Source organism: Ambystoma mexicanum, chromosome 1p, assembly GCF_040938575.1.
Source record: "Ambystoma mexicanum isolate Mex_15411 chromosome 1p, UKY_AmexF1_1, whole genome shotgun sequence".
NCBI classification, from domain to species: Eukaryota; Metazoa; Chordata; class Amphibia; order Caudata; family Ambystomatidae; genus Ambystoma; species Ambystoma mexicanum.
Genome location: NC_090921.1, coordinates 827,908,793 through 827,933,021, shown reverse-complemented (window position 1 = coordinate 827,933,021; position 24,229 = coordinate 827,908,793). Strand labels below are relative to the sequence as shown.

The following is a 24,229-nucleotide window of genomic DNA, read 5'->3' as shown; positions in this document are numbered from 1 at the left end:
AGCTTTTTTACTGTACACATTTTTATACTGATCACGATGGTGTTCTATTATCTTTTTAGATTCTTCTTTTGTATGCAGCAAGGAACGTTTTTGGCTCCTTGTATTGCAACTACTTGGATTATTTTTCTTTTGTTTATGTAACAGGGTTGGGTGATATATATGATGTCTGTCCTGTAACAAGAGACCAACTTGCAAAACCTTTGCCTGCTGCTCATGTTGTATTTTTGTAAACCCACTCTGTCTTGTGTGCTGTTGGCTTATATTCTACTCCTTCTTCCAAAGCCTCCGTTTTTGAATGTTGACAGAAATTAGAAAGTATAGGTCTTTGTGCGGACGTTACTTTCAGTGGCAGCACCTTGGTAACTTCAAAATATAAATATATATATATATATATATATATATATATTTTCCCGAACCCTTGTGCCTGTTCCATTATTGCACTGGTAATGAACTATCCCCTGGGCCGAGAACTGTGTGGTGTGGATGCAGCAGTACATGCATTACTCTGCGGTGGCTTGTCAGTTCTCTTCCCTCCACTAGTCTCCTCAAAAGGATTTACTGCATCCCAGCATGCCATGAAGCCAGCATCTCTTAAATACCTTTCCTCTATTGTCGCCCTGCTACCTGCCTTGACACATGACTGTTGATCTCATTGCACCTCTATTCTCTTCCTGGTGACTGATTTTTCAGTGGCATCACCATGATTGGGCCAAAGCAGGTTTGTCTTTGCAAGCCAGTGCACCTTGCTGTAATCCGCTGTGCATGAACTGGACAGTCTGCTGCGAGCAGGACTCTACCACGCCAGTCTTCACACCAGTACAATTTGACCTACACATACGTTTGTTGCACCACTAGGCTCCTCCTTCCACTGGCACCCTGTCTGCACAACCACAGTGCACTGTTCCAGCCCACCTGGCTGGATTCACTGCATTCATGCTACTAGCAAATCACAGGGGTATGGTGTTCGGGAACACTTGTAGCCTAGTGCACAAAGTAGGTGCCATCTCTTAATCCCATACACATCGAGTTGGGCAACTTTGGTGAGAACTGCTACTTCCTTCAACCAAAGTGTTGCCTGTATCTCCTAGGATGACCATAGCTGTTCTCGCATGCAGTACCTCCCGCCACCATGTCGGTCATGCTGCTCCTCCAAGTGGATCCTTCAGTGCACCTGCAAGCTCAGACACAACCAGCAGGCACCACCAGCCTCTCCCCTGGCCTTACCATCTCATCTCCTCTCAGCAGCTTGTCAACTCTAGCCTCAGGAGGCAGACCCAGCAGGGCACTACCCAACCCAGATCGGAGCATGTCACTGGGCTTCACACCAGATTATACAAGTGCCCACACCTTTCACTAGATTAAAATCTCCTGGCAAGTTTCCCCATTGCGCAGGTGTTCCACTCATTCCCTGGAAGAGGTGGAAGGCAGAATTCTTCACCTGCAAGAAGCCACTGACTTGGAACAGCGTGCACCACAAAGAGGGCTCTACCTTGTGCACGCCCGCCCTCTGCATTGCTTATGATGGTTTCATCACACAAACACTACTTGAACAAGCGTTATGCAGCGCTACAGCTCCTGAGCAGGGATGTCGTCATGCAGTCCAGAACCTGTGTTCCTTGAGCGCAAGCAAGCCCAAGGTGGACGATGGACGGCATGGAATGAAGCAAAACCGGTCACGATTACCTAATGGCCAGAAGGAGCATATCGTGTGATGCAAATAAAGCCTAACCTAGCCTGGCATGTTAATTATTTCCAGGCTTGCCAACAAGGGAGGTGAATACAAGAAGTCCCAATTCAGCCCTTTAGACCCTAAGTATGGCAAGCCATTTAGAAGCACAGAAAGGGAAGTTGGGAGACACGATTCTGGCTTTGGGTATCCCTCAAGAAGAGGAAGGACTATTAAGACTAATGATTCAAGTATTGGTTAATTTCAAAGCATCTCTAATGGGGAAACTCTGGAACACAATACAGTCTCGGCATAACTATACAAGGAGAACATGCGGGCAGAAATTGAAACCTGGCACCTGCTGCCATTTGCATCACGGCATACTCTGGTTATTCAGTGAAGATAATCGGGGAATCTTAAAGCTTCACTTTAGTACAAACAGTGCGGTACCATGGACAATGTTTATGTGGCCACCAATGGACCACCCTCTGTCCACAGCTGGAACTACCAGGCTAAATTTCACATCACTGTGCAGCGCTGGGCAATGTAGCAGGTACATAGGAAACTACTACTCCCTGGTTAAATGGTTCCCAAGGTTTTTCAGAAGAGCTAATGGGAAACTAAAAGGGTTCATGCATCGCATGGTTGTGCGGTTGTCAGCAGCACCAGTCAAGCATGTTAAGTGCGGAAAATCACTGTGACAAAATGACTACTGCAATGCAGAAGTGGCTAACACACCTTTGCAACCCCACACTTCTTGTAAACCAGCAGTGATCCATCATAAAAGTGAAATGGGCACAGCCCGATGGGTATAACTTATGGCGGGGTCAGAAAAAGCACAGGGACTCTTTAAGACATTTGTAATGTGTTCTTGCGTTAAAGAAAAGGAAAATGCTTACCTTTCCCTACTTCTATGGGAGTTCCCTACCTAGCAGAACTAAGGTGGTCTTCTGTTGTCAGTGTAAAGGTCTTAAAAGAATGCGTCCACTGTTCAAACTAACCCTAACTGGTATTACCACTATCTTAACAACTAAATGAAAGAGAATGACTCCCTTCTCCTGCGCTTTGTCTCCTCCAATCTTTTGTTCAGTTGCTGATCTTCAAAGAGTCTGTTGTGACTTTCCTGATCAGTCCCTACGGTTCTCGAGATTTAAGGCTTGGCTTCTTTCCAAAATCGATCTCCTTTGTCTCTTTAAATATTTTCTCCCTTGACCTTGTTTTCCTTATTACGCCTTATTCTCTCCTTTTGCCAGTGTAAGGGTATACAACCCTTCAGAGGCACTCTCTTCCTTTTTATACAGTACACTCTTTTTTTCCTTTGTATTCATAATTCTCTTTGAATATATATTTCAGGTTATCTGTCTCTTTGGTAATCTCCTTTTTACTGATAGTTTTTTAAATCTGAACTGGGCTGAGTAAGAATGTATTTGTAGCAATTCTTATTCACTTCTTCTTTTGGGATTGTGTATTTCTCTCTCTCGATTTGAGGTAGATATAAATATTGTTATGATTCTCTTATCACCACAGAGACTTGTAATGATTCTCTTATTGTTTCTTTAACGTCGCTGAGAAGAGTATGCACACTTATTATGCTTCACGGTCTCCCTGCCTGGTCTCCTGCTTTCCCCATTACCTGACAACCTCATATGCGTCACTGGGGATCTCTCTTAGTTCGGGTCTGGCTCCTGTCTTTCCTGTTCCGACTTTGTTCCTTCGTTCGGTTTTGCCCCTTCCTTCTCTTTGGTTCGGGCAGCTTTCCGGTATTCAATATGGCAGTACGTTGCGCTGCTTTTTCCAGGTTGTGATATCAGCGTTGTTATAAGGACTTCTGGTCCACCAGGGTTCCTCTGGTCACGCCACCACTTCTGGGTACTCCCTCTCTCCCTTGCTTGCTAGACATGCTGCGCCCTGATCTTCATTTTCAGCTCTCCAGCTGATTCAAACTTTGCAGGTCTTCTGGAGTTCAGTCTCCCTCCCTCCCCCCCCCCCCCCCCCCCCGCTCCTCCCCTTCTTGGCTCTGATGTAGCCGTGGGACCTCTTTTACCCCCTCGCCAACCACCCTTCAACCTGACCCCTGTAGAATGTAATTTGCTGTTTAAAGGGATAGTTGGGAGTTTCTGCACTGCAATAACACATCCTTGTTCTTTCCTCATACAGACTTGGTAGAATATGTCTGAAAGGGCGATATTGGAGGGCTCTTAAGGGAGTTCCTCATATGAATGGGAGTCCTTGTCCCCACAGGGGGAGTCTCTCCCGGTGAGGTCCTGCTTGACTCTACCCCCCAAGGGGGAGGGTGTTGCGTAGCAGGCTCACATCCTTAGCCCCACAGGGGTGGCTCCCCTTTATGGAGTAGGGACACTTTCCATTCGATATGTCACAACCTTGTTCACCTCTTTTGGTAGTGTAGGCAGAGGGCAGGGAGGCTATACTCCTTTTGCAAGGCATGTGAGCTGATCTAGTTAGAACTAAAACAAGCCTAGTGCAGTGGTATCCAAGAATGCCCGACCAAGGATCTAGAAAAATGTGCGTAGAGCTTGCACAGTCCAAGGTTGGTGAGCAGCACTTCCTTTGTAGTGGGAGAGGAAGCTGTTTTCACTGCAAGTAGCACATCCGTTTTATGTCCAACACCTTGAGTGTTGTTGAAAGAGCCACAGTTTGAGAGATTTGCGAAATTGGAGTTTTGTGTGGGAATTCTGAGCCAACACGGAGCTAGAGTTCCGGAGGGTGGGTGCATGACAAGAGAAGAATTGATTGCGGGACCTCTCTTCACAGACCCGCCCCCCCCACCTCCCCTTGTATAGGAAGCAAAGAACAAGAATGTTCCAAGAGATGCCTTTTAAAAGGCGGAGAAGGGGCCAGGAGGGCTTAAGTCATGAAGGTGCACCATGGGCAAAGGGCCCCTTCAAATACCTTTTTGCTGTTTGTCTCTGGGGCTCAACAGAATTGAGCCATGCTTCTGTGGTCTATCGTGCAGTTGAGCCAGTGTTAACACCAATGTACCCTCTAAGCTGTGGACATTGCGCTTGCTCGGCTTCCTTCCGGGTGCTGCTCAGAAGAGTTTTAGCAGCGCACAAAGACTGTTTACACCTTCTCAAGAATGAATAAGGATTAAGTCGCAGCTGTTACTGAAGAAAATTATAATAAAATAAAAATATAATCAAAATTACATTGGCTTCCACTCCAAGCCATGATACTGTTTGAGACTGCATGTATCATCTACAAAGCACTCATGAGAAGCACACAGGCGTACCTGGTGGCTAAGCTCCACATAATTTGGTGGCACACGCTTCTCACACAGCAAATCGGCCAACCGCCTTGAATCGCAACTCGTTCCCAAAGAGAGGACCCACAAACAACCCTTCTCTTGTCATGCACCCACCCTCTGGAACTCTTATCACGCTGTCGGGCGAAATGCCCCTACAATTCTCCAATTTCGCTAATCTCTCAAATGGCTCTTTCAACACCTCTCCAAGGACTAATTCCAATGGACGCACAGACCTCCACAGTGCTGCGCTGCTAAAAGATAGCATCCGAAATGCTGGCTACCCACACTCTGTACAGCACTATGCTCGAGCTAGGTCTGCGCTTTAAAAAATATAAATGTAACTAAAATGCTTACCTGCTCTTCCAGCCAGTAGAAGCAGATTAGACCCATTGCAGTCGCCCAGACTTCACCAGATAGCCAACTCTGTGTAAACAACTGGCTCAACCACCAACTCAATCCACTGAAAGACTATCGACTTGACCATCTTGAACACAGACTAGATCCACCGTGCCTCTACCTGACTCTATGCCGACTCACCATTGAAAAAGTATGTCTCAACCAGTATTACCTTGAATTAAAAGTGAATGTAGGTACACAACCTTTCGCAGAGGCAAGGTTGTCTGGCAAAGGCAAGGTTTTCCAGCAATACCTAAATGTGGCCTGGGGAGAAAGTTAGTCATATCGGTGTGGGAGAGTAGCGTGTAAGGGGATCTTCCAGCCACGAGCCTGTCCTGTGAATGCTTGTGGCTGCCTGCTGTTTCCCTTGGAATACCTGTGTGACGTGCTGCGTGGGGGACTGCCAGAGAGACGGTTGCTTCCTCAGATGAGGGTGCAGCTCCCATGTTGGGAGCAGGCTACTAATAAACCCTAAAACTTAACCTTCTGACTTCCGGCTCCTTTTTTCCTCCTGGCTTCCTGCTTACATGTGCCCACTACATACTGATGAGTGGACTGGACCTGTGTCCCCTGCTGCTGACCCGTGGTTCGTTTCAGATCCATAATTTTGACATCATCTACTGGCTGCCAGTGAAACTGCAGCAGGTAAAGATTATTAGTGGGATGTACTGTGGACAAGAAACTGCAGGAGAGGCTCCTGGTGGTGAGAGACCTGGATCAGGCAATTGCTATGGGCAATCTGGCTCGGCAGTTTTCAATGTATTCCATGACTTTGAATGCCCCCAGTGAGGAAGTGGGGGAAATAAGCCTGCTAAACATTTGAAGCCTAGTCCTTCCCCACGCAACCTGGTCAGTTCTGGTTCTTTAAGATCCCCGGCCACAGGATCCCAGAGTGAACATTGTGTGTTTAGCTTGTGGTGTGGGAGACCACATCTCCACCAGTTTCCGTTGTCCTGCCAGGAAAGCAAAATGTGCCAAGGGCAACAAGAAGGGGCACATGGCAAAAGTGTGCAGGACTAGAGGAGATGTGCGATGCATTGAGACGGAAGATACCTGTTTCATGAGGGTGCAAATAATGTGCTCATAGCCAGTGTGGGTGGGGATTATGTGGATGCTCCTTGGTGCGATGTAAAGGTTGATGGGCATGATTTGAGAATGATGGCAAACTCAAGTGCCACATACACAGTTGTGGGGGTGGATATTTTGCACACACTAGGTATTATGGTAGGTGAATTGGACCTTCCTGACATATGTCCTAAAGGATATGGGGGCTCACCAATTCATATTCTGGGGTCAGTATCTGTCACAATTGCCTTCAAAGATGGAGCTATTCTGTATTAGGCAGACAAGGGTGTGCCACTACTGATTGGAAGCATCAAAAAGTATGGTTCTTAATCCCAATGCTCCGCAACCAGTTATGTTTGTGGGGAATGAATGGGGTGATCGATTTCACATGTTTGTCGACCGTCTCGGTTGCTTGAAGGGGTACAGCCACATGATCATTTTGAAAAGGGCGCAAAACCTGTTGTACACAAGGTTCATTCTGTTCCCCAGTTACTGAGGAAAAAACTTGAGGCTGAACTTGATGAGTTGTGTCTGAATGATGTCATTGAACCAATTGAAGCTGCTGAGTGGTTGTTCCCTGTGGTAATTGCCAAAAAGGGGAGCGGGAATACTAGAATGTGTGTGTGTACCTTAGCCCTCCACAATAACATCTGGATAGATCGACATCCATTGGCCAAGGTGCAGGAAATGATTACCCTCCTGCACGGCACCAAGTATTTTTCCACAATTGATTTATCAAGTGCCTATCATCCGATTGGTTTTGCATCCAGATTCTAGATCCTTGACTTTGTTACACCGTTTGGTGCCTACAGGTTTAAAAGGATGCCATTTGGGCCAGCATTCACTGCAGTAGTCTTCCAAAGAGTTATGGGGAGATTGTTTAGAGGGCTGTCCTTTGTAAAATGCTTCCAGGATGACCTTTTGGCATTTTCTCCTGGTTCTAAATGACGTGAAGAGTATGTGTGTGAGGTATTGAGAATTCCATACCAGGCTGGTTTTTCGGTCAAGAAAGAAAAGTGTAAGTTCAGCATGACGGAAGTGCCGTACCTGGGGCATGGGCCCAAAGTTGATTTGGTGGAGGCAGTGTTGAAAGCTCCAGCTCCTCAGAATAACGACGCCGTGAAAAAGGTTTTAGTATTAGCGGAGTACTAGTCAAAGTTTATAGAAAGGCTTGCAACCATTTGTGCCCCTTTGAGGGAATGTTTGAAAAAAAATTCCATGTTTGTATGAAACACGGACTGTCGGCATTTTCCTGCATCAAAAGCAGCATTGAGAGTGCCCCCACTGTCTGCATGTTTAATCCGTGTTATAAGAGCATTCTCATGACTGATGCCAGTGCAGTGGGTCTTGGGGCTACTCTCATTCAGATTCAGGTGGGGAGGGAATGCGTGATGGCGTTTGCTTCCAGGGCCTTGCAAGGTCCAGAAAGAAACTATTGTACTGTGGAGAGGGAAGTCTTGGCATGTTTCTGGGCAGCCATTCACTTTAGGTTATTTTCAGTGGGGGGTAGCATTTGTTTTGAAAACTGATCACAAACCCTTGGTCTATGCGTTGAATGGAAGGAATGTGGGTGGCTCTTGTGAGGGGTTAGCAATGTGAGACTCATGTCTGTATTGAGTTCTCTCAGGATTTTACACAAAATTATAATAATCCTAACTAAACCTTCCCTACCTATTCTATGATCCTTTGGGGGGGGACCTCCAAGTATTCACAAAACTAACCCTAATACTAAAAATAAACTTTCAAAGCAACATAAATACAACATAAATAAAAGGTTTACCAAACACTCAGTGTTTTGGATGACTTCGAGGTTCTGGGCAGTCTTGACCAAAGTCTTGAAAGGTTCCAAAGAAACAAACGTTCTCACAAATAAAATCCACTTGCAAAAGTCTCTCCAATGGAGTTTCCTGGATGACGTCTTTCCGGGAAAGAATAGATTAAGTTGACGACGAAAGTACCCCTTCCTCTTTGACAACAACTTCTCTGCTTTGAACTTCTGCAGCGTCTTACATGCACTGTTTCTCAAGATGTTCTCGCTTAAGGTTTGCTCCTCTCTCAGCTTCTCCCTTCTGTGATAGAACTGTGAGAGCAGGCTCCCTTGCCCCACAGCTAATTTCAGCTGCTACATCTTCTAGCTTATATAGTTCTGACAGAATATTGACAGCCACAGTCCTGCTACTGCAACTTCTGTGATTAGGTATTTTCCTGCTACAACAGCAACCTTAAGATAGGCAATTTCTACAACACATCTTCTACTTCACAGGTTGACGAGGCACTCTTATTTCTATGCTAAAAGAAAGAGCTGCCTCTTTGCCTGTCTAGCAGCTACCATAGAATCTGCTTCTAGACCACCTCTTCTTCCAAATAGTCTCGGCCATGCAGATATGAAAACAACTTCAGTGAAAAACCACCCAGCTCCCTTGCCCAGCTTTCTATACACCACCTTCAATGGTCACCCCAAAGCTGTTGTGCCACTCTTCCAGCTTTGGATGAAGATTCTTGGGTAACAATGAATTCAATTTCGGAACACTGGTGTACAGTTTTTACATGCACATGATTTACTTTTATAATGGTCACTCTGTGGGCTTGGGTAATGCTTGTTCTGGTTTCAGCTTGAACTACTGCTACGACTTCTACTTTAGCGTTTAAGGTGTTGCAAGATAGGTGTCTTCTACTGAAAACAAAATTAGCATTCGATTTTTCATTTCACTTTTGAACTGCCACTTCAAAGAGAGACACAGTTGCACCTTTTTGGTCAGCACTCTGCCTCCAAGGTATTGGGTAACAGTCTCACGTGCTGCTCCTATATACTTGCAACTTTTTGGTAAGCCAGTTTAACTTCCAAGTTAAGCTATCAGCAGCGTTCTTCGTGTTAACAGGAGACACATAACCGCTCTGCAGCAATGTAATGCTGATGTTGGGGACAAGAAGGGCTTGGATCACGCGTGAGCGTTTCACAAAAAGCGTGTGTTGCTTTACCATTAATGAAGACGTCCTACTTCTGCGGTTAACTTCTACTCACTTAGATGTGAGCGCAAGTGCAATTAAAGCTGGCTACAGTTACCGGCAAGGAACTTCTGCTGCTCAGGAATAGGAGCCTCCTTTTCTGACTCCCAATTACGATGTCTGTGGGCTGCTGCTTCCGACTTTGTTTCTTCTCCTGCTACTACTGCGGGCACTCTTGGGATCCACACCCCTCTTCTGCACAAGTGTCTCTGATCCAGCCTCTTAAGGGAGTCTCCTACTCTCCAGTTTCCATCGGCTTGTTTCTGCACACGGGCCTTGGAAACCACTGCGTTCACAGCAATGAGGCGCACCTGCAAAGACTGCCTGTTGCTTCCAGCTCCTTCTAGTGCTGCCATAGCTATTCAGGGTTTGTGAGCACAGGACCAACTCAGTCTGCAGGTGAAATCTGCCTCCCCTCTACTCCGGCGTCCCTGTTGTGGTCCCACTTCCTTGTGAACTTCTAGCTACATACTCTGCTTCTTCTGCTCCTGCCATTTTACTTTTCCTCCCTGCTGCAGCCTTTTATGCCCCTCAAGTGGGCTAATTGGGTTCAGGTACAGGCCCTGAATTGCCTGACCTTGTCTAGCATCATTAGGATTGCCTGCTTGACCTACATGGCTCTTCAGCCCTCTTCTTCACAGCCCCTAAGGGATTCTGGGATTTGTAGTTTAATTTGAGAACATGTGATTTCTCTAATTCTTCAAAAGACTTTAAAATGGATTTTCTTCCCCAGGTTTTATTGCTGGAAGAATTATAAGGTTTAGCCCTTTTTATAGAGGGAGGACAGAAAAGGTTGCATGTTCATCGTTCCTGTTACAATACCTTTGATATTGTGGAGGATCTAGGTGTATAAAAGATACATTTTTTTGGGCTCAACCCAAAGTGGAGTCACTCTTTCACCCTTAATAGGAGATCTGGATGTATCAAAATGGCAATAAGCCAATTCCTCCTCCAAGTCTGGCTCAAGAGTATTCCTCTTCAAGGAAAAATACAGCGTCTCACCCTGCACAATCTCCCCTCCTTCCTGGGCCTGATCTCCACCCAGGTGATCCTACCACAGTACACCACTCCCAGGATTGGGATCAGGGAGCATCTGCCATCTCCTGGCCCCATGGGAGGAGACTTTAGGCAGGGTCTTTACTGGGGTCTTTGCAGGATTCTCCACACTCTGTGGGGATTAATCGTTGGGCTCTTGCCCTCCAAGAGTACAATTTTTCAGTTGTCCGTTTTCCTGGCTCCAAGAATGTTGTGGCAGATTCTTTCTCATCTTCACCTTCAGGGGGTGGGGGGAGCAGATTAGTGAGGAAGGATGGTCCATGATTGCATCTGTTGGACAGAATGAGGTGTTGGACCTGCCCAGGTGGTGTGTGGAGAGTGAAGCAGATGAGTTGACTAAGATCTGTTGTTTATTAAAGGACGGTTGGCCAGAGCGGGTTGTTGGAGTATGTGCACAGTTTGAGCAAGTTAAGGGAGAGTTGTGGATGGATGGTGACATTTTGTGCAGAGGCGAGAAAGTTGTACCTCCAAGGGCATAAGTGTCATTCTGGAGATTGCTCACAAAGGTCACCTAGGAGGAAATGGGATTAAAAGGAGAGTGAGAGAAACATATTGGTGGCCTAACATGGATGTTGAAATGGAGGGTCTGGTTAAAAAATGATATGCCTTGCACATCAAGTGATAAGTTGCATGTGATGACAGAACTACCATTGTGTCCCATGAAATTTCCAGCGGGGCCTTGGGAGAGGGTAGTGCTGGATAGAATTGGTCCTTTGCCTAAATGTTATTAAGGGAAGAGATTCATGTTTGGACTTATGGACTACCATCCAAGTTGCCTTGTGTGGGGTAGTCTGACATCACAGTCAAGTCTGTGGCGGAGTTCCTGAATGTTATTTTCAGAGTGGAAGGGTTTCCTTCAGTCTTGTTAACGGACAATAGTGTGCAGTTCAAGTCCAAAACAGTGGCTGACTATTTGAAAGGGGCGGCTGTTTGTCATGAAACTACAGCCTTGTACTGTCCGCGCCAGAATGGCACGGTGGAGCGTTTCAACAGGGTTGTGAAGGGGAAGCTTCAACTGGCCAAAATGCCAAACTCGCCACATCCAAATTGAATTTGTGATATGCTTTGGGCTTACAGGACCATGCCCCATTCCACAATGGGTGTTACGCCTTTCGTGGCATTGAGGGGCATGAAACTGATCAGTTGACCCTGTAATGGCTATGGACTTCTGGTCCAGTTAAAGTAAACGGAGTGGAGCTTACAAACAGGGCGGAAACGTCCAGGAGAGTTATACGCGATTGTACGATAGTAAGAAGAAAGTGAATAATACACAGTTTGTGGCTGGGGATTTCTTCAGGGTGAGGAACGTGAGGGTGAGGGGTGCAAACCCCCCATATTTGTCTGCTCCTAGAAGGATTTGCAGGGTTCTGGGTACAGTTGTGGTGTTGGAGGATAACACAAGTCAATTGGTGAGATCTCATGAAATGGAGCCTGATGTGTGTGTGTGTGTGTGTGCGTGTGTAGAAGTGTAGTGCACCAAGAAGTCCTCCAAGAGTTGCCTTGTGAATGGGTGGAAGTTATACGAGTGGAGATGTTGCTGTGGGGTCTCGGGAAGAAGGTAAGAGGAGTAGTGGTGACCCCTCGTTTGAGAGGGATTATGTAGGTCAGAGAGTCCCAATGGGGTTTCAGGATATGCCTAGTTAATATTCATGAAGAAATATTTGCATACATTTAGAATCTTTGTATGCAACTTTATTTCAAGAAAATTGAGGGGTATCCTGAAAACCCAGCATGGATCCGGGTCTGGAGAACAACCCTGGTATAAATGGTGCAGAAAGAGATGGTATGAGCGAGTTCTGAGGAAGATTAATCTGAGAGGCAGGTTGAGGCTGGCTTGCTGAAAAACTGAGCCTAAAATCGGCCAAGAGGATGGTGGTTCACAGGTTCGGCGACCACTTGTCACGTTCAAAGACGTGTTGAAGGGGGAAGGTGTGTACAGGGATCTTCCAGCCACAAGCCTGTCCTGTGAAGGCTCGTGGCTGCCTACTGCATTTCTCGTGCAGGGGGTCACGCAAAGACATCCTTTGAATGCCTCTGTGTGATGCGGGGGACTGCAAGAGAGACGGTTGCTTCTTCAAATGAGGGTGCAGCTCCCATGTTGGAGCGAGCTACTAATAAACCCTAAAACTTACCTTCTGACTTCCTGCTCCTTTTTTCTGGTTTCTTTCTCACATCTGCCCACAAAATGGCATATAAGAGTCGTGGGTGGGGAGGGAAGGTTATTTGGTTAATGTGTGCAGGCAAATCTGAATTCGATCTTCTGTTCACGGAGCCACTTGTAAATACTCCTTCTGAACTTGTATTTGGCCATGCCTGCATAGTAGGGTAATTGAGACCGGAATATCAAGACTATTTAATATATAATAGAATTACTTACTTTTGTTCATCTATCTATGTATGTATTTGACACTGCGTTTTTATATGTGGTTTTTGAAAACTCACCAAGCTCATCTCTTTCGAGCACACTACAGTGTGGGTGAATAAATAAACGAAATCCCCATTGAAATGCTACTGCGATTATTTTTATTTATTTGGACCGGTCTGATCCAATTTGTGAGAATAGAGGGTGCTTTTTTTAACAGCACATTGGTTGTTCTTAGTTTGTGCTTGAGGAGGTGTTCATTGGTATGGACATTGAAGTATTGTTTGGCTGTAGCTTAGTGGAGGGATAGGTTTCTTTCTCCAATTCTTTTAGATAGGTAGCGCACCACTGTTGGCCTGAGGGCAGAAACCCTTTTCAGGGACAGTTGTGTGCTTCCGATTGCGGGATAGCACTAGTTATTCGTAGAGTAGGTATACTAGTATTAAATTACTCTTATCTCCAGGCAGCCTATGTATGCTGATTTCAGTGCACAGGCAGCAAAGAGGCCTTGGCCCACAGCAGGGCCTCCCCAAATGTATGGTTGGGGAGCAGAGCTTGCAGGTGCCTTGCACGCTTTGATCTTTACCTCTGTGGCAGAGGACTTTGGAATAGCGTTATCCCTAACAGAGTTTCAGAGGAGTGATTTTTCTTTCAAACTCCAAAGATGAACCCACTAAAGGCAATGTTCCTTCCCTTATAAATGCAAAATGCTACAGCGGATTGGTCCAAAGAAAGCCTGTATGGTCTTAAATCCCAGCTGCAGTAACAAGTGCCCTTTGCCTTCTGATATCATGCCCAGGGTGCTTTGCCTATAGTGAGCAGGGGCAGGAATTTTAGGGATCCCGAACGGAATCGAAAAGGGTGAAATCCTTCTCTTGACCTGAACCTGTTCTCTGGTTCCTCTTAACGCCATCCCTTCCCATGTCTACCTACTTCAAAAGGATTCCAGTTACATCATCCAGTTGGTGTGAGTTACTTATGTCAGGACTGTCTTTGAAGCATGGGTTCACGGGAAATCCTGGGGAGGGTACCTGTGCCCTGGGAGGATGTTGTCTCCTTCCTTGGAGTGCGGGTGGGATTTAAAAGAGCAGCTTACTGGGCCTATCCCCACATGTTGTGAAGACACAAAGGCCAGACTGGGTAATGCACACCAACCCTGCCATGACACTGCTTATATTTACAGCTTAATGTGCCACCGGTTTGACTTGGGTACGCAATTATGTTTGAACTAGAGGTGCAGTTGATTCAATGGCCACCTCTAATTGTTGGAACCTTGTGTCCCAACAGCTGTCAGGAATGCATCTGTGGTCTTTGACCCTGCCCTGCTGCCACTGGAGGACAGTTACTGGAGATGTTGCGCGACTGGTCACAGCAAAGGCACATGGAAATGCACAATGCTTTTTGGCATGGAACATTATGAAAGGGTCTGATTAGAACACTTCCTATTTCCGAAACTGAATTACCACCTTCATTTTATTGCTAAAAATAAGTGATGGCTTTCAATCCCTCGCAGATGGCATTCCGATAGTCCCGTTCTGCCTACATGTCAAATCTGAGTTGTTACAGAATGACTTGAAGACGTTCAAAATTTGAGGCTACAGAATGATGGGCATACATTGTATTGGCACACAAGGGGTGGGTGGGTGTATGGGAGGCCTTGGGATGTACTCCCCTGCACAGCTTCAACTACAATAGTAAAGTTCACACGTTTCCTTTGTCAAACATAGGAGAAATGATGAGCCATATCAGGGACACCACACTATTCTCTTTGCTGTGCCAGGTATTGGCATGCCGATATAACTGAAGATACCTCAGCCAGGTAAGTCATATGTATGTGAGTTTGTCACATCCAAGATCATAAGTAGATAGGATAGCAGAGAGAATACTGAGACATCCTTTCCCATCCAGAGCAGCAGCACTAACTGCCATCTTATAATCACCAGACACCTCCCAGGTTCCACAGAGACATCACACCCCCACAACAAGCCATAAGCATAATCCGGCCCCAAGCACAGATTATGACACATCTCCCTCCTTACCACTGGCACAACCATATGGCACATAATCGGGCCAACCCCAGATTATAACACATACTATCAAATTGAGCTGGCAGGAATCCTCCAGTGATCTCGCGGAATTCATACATAATTTGGTGTCTACCAGGATAATGCATGTTGATGTTCTACCTAGCCTCTGCCACCATCATATTCCAGCATAGGATGGACAATCTATTCAAGGTTGTCAAGGAGGTTCTTTATATTTGGATTGATAGCCTGATACACAGAGAGACATTCACAAATCGGTACTGGGGGGTGTAAGGGGGAGGGGTCATGAATCAGAAGGGCTTGATCCTCACATAAGTGCAATCTGCAAGTCTGAAAAACTGGACAATCTGGGTAACCCCCTATCTTCTCACAGTGTTGGACATACATTGGATCTGCTGCTTGCTGTGAAAATGGCTTCCTCTCCCTCTAAAAAGGAAGAGCTGCTCACCAACCTTGACTGAAAGCTCTGTGCAAATTTTGCAAGAACTGCAATCGCCAAAAGTTCTAAACCAGTTTCAAAATAATTAGTAAATCGATGGTATTACCTCCCAAATTCCTACAATACTGCTTATTTGAAGCAACTTCAGCTCCTACTGTCCTCACCAAGCAAACTTCGGTTTCTGTTTCCTTTACAAACCAGCAAAAAACAATTTTGTTTTGCAAGGAACAAGTACTAATGTTTTTTTTGAATTCTGCAATTCCATCCCTAAAAATGATTGTGCAGAAGAACAGTATGGATACTGTAAAACACTGTCATCCATTTTTTTCAATCCATTTCAGTTAAGTTCTAAAATTCTCATGATGTGCACTATACATATAATGGTCTAGGAGAAGTGGGGGATCGGTCATCATATTGACGATGGCATGTCCATGGCATGCCACATCCTATTTCTTTGTAGTATATATTTTTTCAATTCGCACACTCCATTCTCTAACCTCAAACACCTAGACGTTTTCTTTCATCGCTCACCATGTGCCTTTTTATCCATTTTACCTGAGAAGTGGCTGATGGTTACAAACTACTACTACTGTCTTCCCATTTCCATGACTGCTCCAATGGCCTGCTCTGTTTAGTCTCCAGCTGTATCTTTGCTCTAACATAACCAATATAATACGAACATAGCCGAGTATAGGTATACGCATATTCTGCCACTGACCTAATGAAATGCTACGTTGTCCCCCGAACTCTTTGCTCTTACATTATAATCTATTCAGACCAATTGTTGTCGATGGCAGTGACATCTGGTCCATCAGAACGTGCCAATTGGTCTGCCTTCTCTGTAGTAACACCTCTCCCTATTTAGCTCCAGCTCTGACTTTGACATTAATTTGTGAACTTGGTGGTTTGTGAAACTTCCCCTTCCACAGGGCAGGCATTCGGCATGCAGATCTGCTGCCATGTACAACACAGACTGAACCAAAAGGCATAGAGCCTTTCACAGAAAACTGTTTTCAGAAACGTTCATCAGGTTAGTTCATGTTTTTTGTGTGCTGTTGTGTTTTATCTTTTAACAGCTTTCACACAGTCTGCTCAGCAACACGCCATGTTCTCGATATTCTGTTTAAACTATCCCTCACTAAACTTTTGTATTAAATCAGATTCGCGGTCCACAGGTCAAAATAACCTTACAGGCAATGAAGTTAATGCAAGCGAAAAAACGAGAACAGGTCTACTTTCCCAAGCTCGGGTGATAAGGGGCATATGAGGAGTATCACAGACCGGAACATAAAAGTCCAACTTTATAGGAGGCATTGGTACCAGCAAAGTGCCATTCATGCAGATCTATATTTTTGAGAAAGTCCTTCATTCCACAAGCACTGTGGTTCACATGCAAAGACATATTTTCATTCCTCAGTTACCATGGCCTTAAAAAAATAAAAATGATTAAAAAAAAAAAAAGTATGGAAGATAATCCACGAATTAGACATTGCTTCAGAAACATGCATTGGATTTTCATTCCAGGAATGTCGGTGAGTCGGATGGACTGGCCAGAGACGAGACACATTTTCTCGTAAGACCTCTTCCTTAAATTGCTGTTATTTAAGCCATTCAATTAGCGTTTGGCGCTAGGGAAATGGCATCTATATCCCTTCCCTGTCTCCTTCACATACAATTTAACCTTTCAAAGTGGGGCCAAGTACGTGGTCACAAGAGTTTTAATTTCATGCAGACTGTAAACTCACGCTTACACAGCGTGCTGCTGCAGCTTGGGTTTAGTGCCGTGAGGTTATGCAGGAGACCGACTATAGAAGAATGATTTCAGAGGAGAAAACCCTTCCGATTGTGGTGGTATGAGTACTATTCAATGAGGGAGTGGGAATATATTAATGCATCATCCTGGGTACGGACTGTGATGGAAGGAATAATGTTGAACTGGAGTATGCATTTTAGCAGATTTACAGATCGTATTTTTTAGAGTTTATGTACGGGCTGGTCTTGAGAAAAGATTCAGGGAGGTGTTGTAGTGTAGTTTTGTCTTGCCACTGGCCTGGGTGATTGCTGTAAGAATGTTGGTGCATGAATGCAGCTAAGGAGAATGTTGGGTGGATCTGTGTGTGAATGTTCTGCGAGTGTCAGTTGGGGCCTGAGCTGAGGATGGCTCGATGGCCAGTGGGTCTGCTCTTTTGATAGTGATGTTTATACCTTCCCATGTCCCTGTCAATGTCTATGCGTGCTGTAACTATAACAAGAGTAACTGGAGTAATGTACAGATTGTACATATGTAAAATAAAGCCTTGCCTGGAACTAACCTAGACTCCGCAGCTGGTATTTGATTCAGTAGTGCACACTGAATGTCTAGCATAAGGTTTTACAACAAGAGGATGGGACACCACACGTTTGGATCAATAGTCCGCATGCCTTTGCTATTTAAAGGAAACCTGCGTCAGAGGCCTCTGGGTCCCGTTTGGTAGCCAGCAGGCTAACATGCAAAGGAATTAATGTTAAACCTCTTTCACGTTGACAGACCCCTTCTATCTGTGTTTCTCTCGTTCGCTCAAACACATTGTTTCCAACAGCTGGCCTGACTGCTTTAGACGTTTGCAGTAACATATTTATGAGGATGATGTACAGCAGACCTAGCTTGGCCATGGTTTTTCAAATAACCAAAACTTAGTCCAGAAGTTACTAACGCTCTTGCTTTAGTGTCCATATGGCTTAATGCTGCATCAAAAGATGTTGGACGTCTTGGACAGAGCTGTTGTGGGCCAACCACTGGATGGAGTACTGTGGCCTCACAAAGAGGATAGGCCCATTCATATGTACCTGAGCAAAATTGCGGGATTTGTGGGGGACCTTTGGGACACACTAGTAAGAAAATAAGGATTGACGTCACATCCGTGCCATTAATTCCTATATTTAGAAACCCGCAATTCTCTCTTTGGTTGGAGGTTAATGCTTTTCAATGATGGTGGGAAGCGTGGTGCAGTAAAAATTAATTTAAAAAACGACATCGCTGCTGTCACCTGGGAAATTGGGCCTTGAACCCAAACCATAAAGCCCTTGCTTCCTAGGCACTTAACCCCTTTGAGAAATTTCCTGTGACGCAGACCGGTAATAAGTACCTGCTCTCTTCCCTATAAAAAAAACTGATAACGGACTGCGGGCGGATAGAAGGCTGGCCACACATTAAATAATTGGAGGGTGTGTTGGGTGACCCCACCCCTGGGAAAGCTGGAGCTACTATGGAGGAAAATGCCCAAATTGACCCGTTCCATACATGTGAGGGAAATATTGTATAAGGTCATGACACAATGGCACTGCACTCCGAAAATAATGTTTCCCCGGTCTTATTGGAGATGCTGCTTAACCTGCTGTGATTGGTTGCACATGTGGTGGGCCTGCACCTAAAATATTAAAGTTTTGGGAATCAATACTGACACCCGTTCAGGTGATGGTTGGTACCCAGGGACTACCCTCCTCAAGTGTTTCTCCTGGGGTAGCGGGTTCCAGGGACTGTTCACCAGAGCAAGCACAAATCCGATGCAATGATGATGCAGATACTAGCACCACTTCTCCTCTTTTCACAAAATGTTCCGAATGGGTAACTTATGCACTACAACATGATCATGCAGCCTTCTGCTCAGGTTGGGAATAGCTACTGACATTATTGACATTTCTACAGAGAGACTTCTCCTGCCCACTTTGCGCACATCAGCTTAAAATTATGAACATAATTGAGTCGTAAAGCCAATGGACTGAAGGGGGTAATAGTTGTGTTTTTGTTTTTCTGGTGTTTCATGTAATTGTGAAGGGAGAGGAGAAGGGGAAACGATGGGGGAGAAAAGGGTTGTTAGTGGCTTTTCATATGGAAAAAATCAAAGCTGAATAAAATAAAAAATATATATTTTTTTTATACATCTTGGTATTTGGTCTGTATCCAAGACAAAGGTCCTCCCTCTATAATGCAATTACCAGTGGTCCAATGATTGACAAGTATGTCGAGTGGTACCCCCTCAGCCAGCCATACGCCCTCAACTAGCCCTACAGAAGAAGGGCAGTACAGATTTACTTTACCCCGGCGTGGATGAGCAGCACCAGGCCATAACCAAAGACACCTCAATTGACAGTCTCGATTAAAAGCACCAAAAAGCCATGTTGCTTACGTCGTTCAAGCACCACGACATAGCAGCGCTAGACAGGAAGCACACGTGCCATCCACACTTCGGGACACAACCATGCACTTGAATACATGAAGAACATGAGCGTACAGTTCTATAGTTAGACAGCCACATATACACAGTCATTGCTTTTATTATTTTGGTCACTAGCCAAATGCAACTACGTAGAAACTGCAAGAAGCAAGAGATCCTGAGCAAAGCTTGCAGATGTTTGCATGCAAATAACCCTATGGAACTGCAGGAGCACCTTTGGAACCTGACAGAACCATGTGTGACTAACCTATGGAGCATGTAGTTTAGCATGGATATTGTAGAAACTGCAGTATAATGGTTTAGGAAAAGTACAGCAGGCCATAGGCCTCTCAGCAAGAGCCGAGCTGAGCTGAATTCAGGCTGGACAGATGCGAGACGTGTGAGACATGACCAGTAGCCGAGGCCACAAGATAAAGATGACATTCCATTTCCTAGACGAACAAAGCACCAGCTGCAGTAAATACGAATAATTCCTCGTAATTAGAGCTGCACAACTCAAATTCGGGGTCTCTGAACACATGACCCGGCCAAAGCAGACAATGTGCAGCGACCAGCCCTATCTCAGGCTACCAGACAGAAGACTGCAACAAATATGCTACAATATGAGACGAGTGTTGCACCGGGGAAAAGAGCACTCCCATAGACTAAGGTGGCACACGCAAGTTACAATGCAGACACATAGTCATTCTTATTACCTTGAAGAGGTACACCGAGAGCTGAGAACCTTTGCAGATCCCAGGCCTGGGATGTCAACTCTAGTCAACCACAGTTCTGTATCCTAAGGGTGGGTAGCAACAGACGAGAACCAATGGTAAGACCCCCACACTGCAAAATCGTTTTTGATAGTGACTTGGGGATGGACCAGGCCAACCACCTGACATACGAGGGCCAGTAGAATAACCTGTATTGTGTCCACTATAGGTAGTAAGGTGTTCAGTACTCAATTAGAAGGGCCGATATGTTTTCTGGAGAAGGGCCCAAGGTGTGAGATGGCGTTGACGTCACACTACTGTAAAACCGGCCTGCGGGCCGAGAATGAATGAGACGTGCATGGATTTCTCCTGTTCCTGTCCTGATCCCTGTTGGTTCTGTCTGTAATAAACCGCGGTTTGAACTTGCTGTTGACTGAGTCCTCCGTTTACGCTGGGGAGGGTGTCGTGCCTTCCAAGAGTCCGAAGACTCCCAGTGTCCCTCTGGTATACCTGGGAGTTATTCCCAACAGCTCGACCACAGGTTCACATTCTAGAATGGTTCTAGAACCCTGGGAGGCTCATGCAGAAGGTTCTCTGAGTACAAGGCATGACCTTTGGTCCAGTTTAAATAGTCCAAATGAGATTGGTCAAAATAACAGCCTACAAAACTACGCATCATACTGTAAGGGTGGTGTAATATGGATTTCGGTTTTTGGCAATTTAGTATGTCTATCAATTATGGCCTTGGTATAAAATGCTAAGTCAGACTACCTAAATCCTTAAATAAAGATGTCTTCACTGTCATTGAGCCAGAATATGAGCAGTTAGCATCTATACGTACAATAATCATACAGTCAGATTGCCTCAAAGAGGCGACCCATCCATGCACCCCTACAATGCAGCTTTGGCTATGCTATTCCGGTCTGGCAGCACACATAGCCGTCCACACTGAAGCCCTGACGTACCTCAACACTATTGCCACTAGTGTACAGCTACGACCAACGAAAAACAATTTGGTCTAGCTGGGCACGCATTTGAATCTCCAGCACTAGAAATCTATCTGAAACCATCAACAGCACCCACCCCCGTACCTGACCTCCGGGCTGCTTACTGGAGGCTAGCCAACCCACCTAAGTCCTAACCCGGCAAAAATGCACACAAGCATCTTTAACTTAAACTCTTAGAACCTCCTACACATGGACTGCGGTCAGCGAGGGCGTTTCAACCACAAAGCACATTGAAATCATACAAATGGGGAAAGGGCGCTATATAAATGACGAATACAATAAACTAAAAGCAGCCTCTTACCTATAGTGGTGAGTTAGTAAAATGAATCCCAAATACTATATGGCTGTGAGCCTTCATTGTTGGCCTGTGAAGTCCCTCCTTGTTTGCTGATGCGTTTTCCTCTATGACTTCATAACTCTTTTACTGCTCTGCATTGGCCACCTGAGCAGGCTCTGGAATGTATGAACTAGATAGAATTCTATATCTAAGTCATGTTGTCAGAACCTGTAGAGTTGATTCCTTCGTAATGCAGAGTGATAATCCCTTAAATTCTTGGTTGTTCAGAAACCTGAGGCCGAGGGTATTTCAGCCAGAATTGGGATCAATGTCGTCTTGTGTGCCATTTGCAGAATTTTAAACTTTTCTTTTTTTTGGATATCTGGAATGGCCCAAGTATTCCATTTTTCAACAGGTAATGTAAGATTGCTTCTATCTTGTACCCCTCCTCTGATTTTCAACCTTCTTGTTTTTGCTGTTTTGTAACCCCTCGCTGTAGTCCTATTGCATGTGGTTCTAGAATGGCCAGTGTGACTTATGTGGGAATCCCAGATGGCACATTTCCATAACTCACATTTTTTGCTTCCTGTTCCTTGTTATTAATTTTTGTTGCAAGAGATGTCCTCCATCTTCTAATGGGTAGTTATTTGCAAGTCCCATTACATTGACATCCATTGTTGAAAGCTTCTTTGCGTCTTTTTGAACCCCCACGTTGAAGCCTATGCATGATCTTAGAGTAGATTACTGTGTTTATCAAAAGCCAATGCATTCCTTTTTATCTTATATATTTAATTCACAAATTGCTTCAAAGCATGTGGTTATGGTACAAGCAAATTCTTGGCCTGCATTGAGAACTTCACTGGGGGCAGGACATAGATGACCACAGAGGTAAACGAGTTGTGGGATTGAGTCCTTCACAGCTAAACCCAGAAGCCACATTTCAAAATCTGAAAGCTGGGTGGCAGGGTGTGTATGCGGTGAGGTCGCTGAAAGGGTAAGAGGTTGGTGGGGGGGCTCAGTCATTTAGGACATTTTTGGTCAACGTTTTTATCGATTTAGAGAAGTGTCCTCGCCTGTTTTGCTGGCCCTTGTAGGATCTATTCTTTAAAGTGTCACTTTTTCTCTCTACGCAAATTAGTTAATGTAGAGGATGATCACTGACATGGATCCTGTGGTGTTGTATCCCTGCACGGCCCATGTCTCCTCAACCATTTCTATTTTGTTCTGCTAAAGAGATTGGTCGTGTTTTTTTTTTTTTTTTTTTTTTTTTTTTTTTTTTTTTTTGATAAAACATTTTTTATTGTTTTACATCATCAACACAACATGTGTGGACTAGCATGTCCTTTCAAAATTCAAACGTGAACAGATCAATTATCACCCATGACATTACCCCGGGTCTTTAGTGCGATTAAACCGTATCCCCCTAACTGCATACAACAGGATCCAGCAGGATCTAAGGTCTGTCCTCTTCCCACCTCCCCACCTCCCCCATATCTTATCCGCTTTGGCAGGGCAGCCTCTGGCAGTATATACTCTATGTTCTATACTTGCACAAATGTTCATGTCCGTTGCCCATTGCTCCATCATTGGGGGCTCTGGGGCTCCCCATTGTTGCGCTTCATCATTCCCGCTGCCGTATTCAAGAGCAGTTTACCCCATTTATTAAGTGCAATCTCATCCGGAACACCCAAAATGAGTCTTTGGGTCCAGTGGTATACGGCACGCCAAGACATTGCTAAGTACAGTACAGCATTCATTCCAGAAGGTACGGATTCGGGGGCATGCCCAAAGGATGTGAAAGAAGGTCCCTTCTTCCTCTCCGCATCGGAGACAGTTCGGGTTCGAGGCTCTCTCCCACCTATATAGTATCGTCCTGGGATAATCGACCCTGTGCAGGATCTTTAATTGGACCAGCCGAATCCTAGAAGAGATGGCCACCTCCCTTGGATGCATTAGTACTTGGATCCAGTCTTCTGGATCTATTACCCCTACATCCACCTCCCATTTGGCTTTCAGGGTCATGAGTTCGGGCGTAGCAAAGGATGTAATAGCATTATATAGGATGGAGGTGCATTTGGTGGGGATGAAAGCTGGCAGTATATTGCGCTCTATTGGTGTATAGTCTGGGACATTGGTGCCTACAGGTATGTGGTTGCTTAGGGCGTGGGCCAGCTGTACATAGTGATATTGTTCAGTGCCCGGGAGTTGGAATTTTTGCTGCATGACTTCAAATGAGGCTATATACCCCTCCTCAAGAATATCCCCGACCCTCAGAATCCCGGCCCTTGCCCATCGGGCCATGGTTGAAGGTTCCTTATCTCGGGCAGATTGCAGTTTCTCCACAGGGGTTGTGCCGTAGACACGCTATGTTCCCACCCTACGAATTTGTGCGCCTGCTTCCAAACGGCAATAATATGAGTCATGGTCGTTGGTGGGTGGGGGGGGGTCTCGGAAGAGTTTGGTATAGCAGTTTCCATGGGTCGATATCATGCATGGCCGCAACCTCGGCCTTGATGTGGGGGAGTTCCCTATCTCCATGAAGCAGGTCGTTGACCACTGCCAACTGTGCAGCCCAGTAATAGGTTTGGAGGCGGGGAGCCCCTATCCCACCCTCCCAGATCGATCTTTGGAGTGTGGTTAGCGCTATCCTCGGCTGGCACCCCCCCCCCATATTAGTTCCCGAAAGAGGGATTCAACCCGTTTAAAGTCTGAGTCTGGGATCTTTAACGGAGCATTCTG

The 24,229-nt window shown here is 45.4% G+C and overlaps 1 protein-coding gene across 2 annotated transcripts in view; it reads left to right on the top strand.

Moving 5' to 3' along the window:
• LIX1L (limb and CNS expressed 1 like) overlaps positions 1–24,229 on the top strand; it is a 411,826-nt gene that overhangs the window by 27,839 nt on the left and 359,758 nt on the right. Inside the window, exon 1 of one of the 2 annotated variants that reach the window (XM_069652677.1) lies at positions 21,683–21,905. The exons of the other annotated variant lie outside the window; for it this stretch is intronic. Coding sequence (XP_069508778.1) covers positions 21,878–21,905 — 28 coding nt within the window. The 5' untranslated portion in view covers positions 21,683–21,877. Of the gene's footprint in view, positions 1–21,682; positions 21,906–24,229 lie in introns of those variants that run through there. 2 annotated transcript variants of the gene reach the window in all.